We start from the raw sequence: 3,722 nt of genomic DNA on the forward strand, positions 1-3,722 counted from the left end.
ACCCAGGTAATTTATTCAAAAGGTACCAAAGGCTGTTATAGCTTTGGATTTAGTTCTTAACTATGAATTTTGGAATGCTAGCCACATCAAAAATATTACACAATATAAATGTGTATGCTTATATTAATACAAATTAATATAATGTCTAATACTTTCTACTAGATTGCATGGAATTGGTAATTACCCTTGTAAAATGTTTTAATTAAAATGATAGACAGCTACATAAAAATAGCATCACAAAAAATGTCAAAAAGTTATTTTCAGGTATTTTAGTAAAACTAAGGTAACATTACCAAACCAACATTATTTCACTAAATAAGATAAAAAAAGCTATGCCTTCTACTCAAAGCAAGTTACTTTAGCATTATACAGTACCTGCATTTCAATGTATCTTGAATCAGATCTCTTCTTTCTTAATTCTTCTCTAAATTGCTCATCTAAATCAATATCTGGCTCATTTTTTTGAAACAGAAATTCTGCATCCCGATCTAGGAATGTTCTCTCCAAGTTTGGTCTATGTTTTATAGGAACCTTTTCCAAGGTTGGTTTCTCTTTTACTTGCTCCACTTGATCAGGTCTGGAACAAAGATTAGATTGCATTTTAACTTCCATATTGAAATGTTAAAACAAAATAATTAAGGATACACTTGGCCACTGAAACAAGTAGTTGAAAGACTTTTTTTTTAAAATACCTTGAGTCTGTCTAATTTTTAAACCATACAAATGAGTTTCCTTTTCTGAGCAGAGATCACGTGCACTAATATTCTTGAACATACGAATTCAAGAGCACCTTGAAGAAAAATCTCTCTCTTTAGGTTTCTCAGGTATGCATGGGGAACTGCTTTAAAGTTCAAAGTAATTTTGCAACCACCAATGAAAACTACTTGCACATGCACCACACACAAACAGAAAATCCATGCGCAAACTTTTTTTGAACAAACCTTTTCCCTACAATAGCAAAAAGAAAAAAACAACAGATAACGCCCCGCAAGACGTCTGCAAGTGAAACGGTCTACACAAGTGCAAAGCTTATCTTGATTTCATTGTTCAGTCTCAAAGAGAAGCAAAAAAGCACAGTGACAAGTAAATTGGATTTTTAAATTTTCTTTCTTAATCATCCTGAGTGTCAGTCTGAAATGTAGTCACTTTAAGGAGTTATTTAAAATGCATTTCAAACACTACACGTGCCAGGCTTTTGCCAATTTTCATTTTTTAGAAATCAATTTCCCACTTTTAAAACCCATTGCTGGAATGAAAGTGCTGTCAAATGCATGAAGCAAAAAAGAAATACTTTTCTAATCCTTCAGATGTGGTAATTGTAGGTGTAATTAACAACAACAACTATTTCAGACAGATGCAAGAGCAAACTGAAGACAAGGCAACACTACATGCTTCTGCTATAGGCAAGCATTTTTACCACCACATCAGTTAAACAGAGTAGGACAATGGAGGGGCAAACTCTGGTAGGCATGATGCCACAGGTTAGCAGTGCGCCCTCCCTGAATGCCACTCTGATCCCTTTCCCCTGCCCAATCTGCTGCTCTACTTTCTGCTCCTTAACCTGTGGTCCCTGACCAAGCTTTCTTATTCCTATTTTTCTGCCACTGTGCTGTCTATGCCCTCTCCACTCTGCCACATATTACACACAGACTGCCTGTGCCAAAGTTTGACCACCTGCAAGAAGGGATAAAAAAACCAGTTGCAAATACCACACAGTCCTCTCTCTAATGCATCTTCTCCACTTGCAGCCATTAGTAGTGGATTAGTAAAGGACTACAAAATTACAAATAGTGGAAGGCAAAGTGTCCCTAGAATTAATAGGAGGCCCAGTATCCTGGCCCTTCCCAGCCACAGGAAACAAAAAGACATCAGTCCAAGGTGAGCTAAGAAAATGTATTCTTCCTCCTAGATCAGCTTAGTACTCTAAAATGGGTAAATATTTTAAACTCATATTTCCTGCAAAACAATGTGACAATGCCATATTAATTGGCTTGGTATATTAAAACACAGAGAGAAAAATGTCACAGCATTTTTACTTAAGCTAAGCCACACAAGCAATGACACTAGATGTTCTACTGAAGTCTTTTTGGCAACTCCCAGAATGACACTGTTTGAACTAAAATAAATATAGTGCACAAATAATTGTTCCGTTTACCCTTCTTCCTCGCCTGACCACCAGGACATGGCTTCTTGTTCTTTTTCGTTTCTAGTCTGGACAGTATTCAACAGCTGCACAATCTGTTCTTCACGATGTTCATCCATTTGCACCACGGCTCTCTAAAGCAAAAGAAAAGCTTTTTATTGAGTAATTCAGACAACAAGGGCAATGCACTTTTTCTTACTATATCACAGAAGACATCTTAACCATCAAATTCATTTGTATACAAGCTTACGTTTGAACTTGTGCACAAGTTACTATTTCTAAGGAAGTTCTTAGGTGCAAATTTTTCTTTGCATTACAGGTGTAATGGAAACTGAAGTTTAAAAAGCTGAGATTTATATAATGCCCTCACCTCTACTATGCCAGCCCTTCATTACTCACTTGTTAAATACCTTAAGGTCTTAAAAAAATCCAGTTACAGTGAATGCCATTAATGGATTTCAAATAAAGCATTCTACAGCTACAGGTACTCCTCACTTAACATCACCCTGGTTAACATTGTTCCATTACAATGTTGCTGATCTATTACAGAACATACTTGTTTAAAGTCACACAATGTTCAGTTACAATGTTGTTTGGCTGTTGCCTGCTAGTAGGTAAGTACTGTGATGTAATTGAATTCACTTAAAGTTGCATTTTCCAACAACATAACTACAACATTAAGCGAGCAGTAACCATTTTAATAGACAAGTCAAATTTCAGTTATCTAAATCTTTCAAAAGTTAGGCCATTAATTACAAAACAAAAAACACTACAACCTTTTCACAGTTTTTAAAAGAACATAGTCTGCTGGATCAAAAAGAAATGAACTAAACAGGTCCATATGTTGACATTGTTGTACATCTCCTGTCCGTGAACATTACTTAAGAGCACTTTTCTCACATTCTTTTTGCCTCTCCCCCTCCTTTCCAAAACTCTTCTTTCCAGAGCCATGCATGTGGATGTGCACTGATATTACACAGGAGCGCACGAACAGGCAATGACACACAAACTGCCTCGTCCCAGCAGGAAAAAAAATAAGACACACATAAAACAAGACACACACATTGAGAAGAATTGCTTGTTTCATCTCCTCACAGCTGCACATGTTATTGCCAGGGGGAAATACAGTGTAAAAGCAAAGACGTGATCCTCCTCTTCTGCAGAGGAATTTTTAAGGAGGGAAGATAACATTTTGTATCTGAAAACAGGTGCTGAGCTGCCGAAAGTGTTATCTTTTGTATGACAGCAAAATCAGCACAAAAGTTAAAAAAAGAAAAAAAAAATCTATTTCCTCCATCAAAGTCTTTAGCTGTTGAGATAGAGGAGGCTCCTCTTTGTATTCACCAGTTTTTTTTGCTTAATGGTACGAGGAAGAATAAGTGGCAGGTGAACTAGGCCCTATTCAAATCCCCTTTCAAACCTCCAGAGGAGCACGGCAAGTGTCTTTTAGAGCTGTCCTCCCCATAGTTTATCCTCAGTTGCAGCTTAAAAACTAACGTTTTCTTCCCTGTATGCAAACTTCTCTTCCAACTGGCTTCTTTGAGGGGGGGGGGGTGCCAGCCTGACCCAGAAGTGGGGG

At 37.1% G+C, this 3,722-nt stretch overlaps 1 protein-coding gene across 1 annotated transcript in view; it reads right to left on the reverse strand.

Annotated features, from left to right (window-relative positions):
- DHX36 (DEAH-box helicase 36) overlaps positions 1-3,722 on the reverse strand; it is a 57,402-nt gene that overhangs the window by 53,026 nt on the left and 654 nt on the right. Inside the window, 2 exon segments of the mRNA XM_019503173.1 lie at positions 376-577; positions 2,156-2,277. Of these exon segments, the coding sequence (XP_019358718.1) occupies positions 376-577; positions 2,156-2,277 (324 nt within the window).

The sequence above is a fragment of the Gavialis gangeticus genome, unplaced genomic scaffold, assembly GCF_001723915.1.
Source record: "Gavialis gangeticus isolate Ggan-Ray unplaced genomic scaffold, GavGan_comp1, whole genome shotgun sequence".
NCBI classification, from domain to species: Eukaryota; Metazoa; Chordata; order Crocodylia; family Gavialidae; genus Gavialis; species Gavialis gangeticus.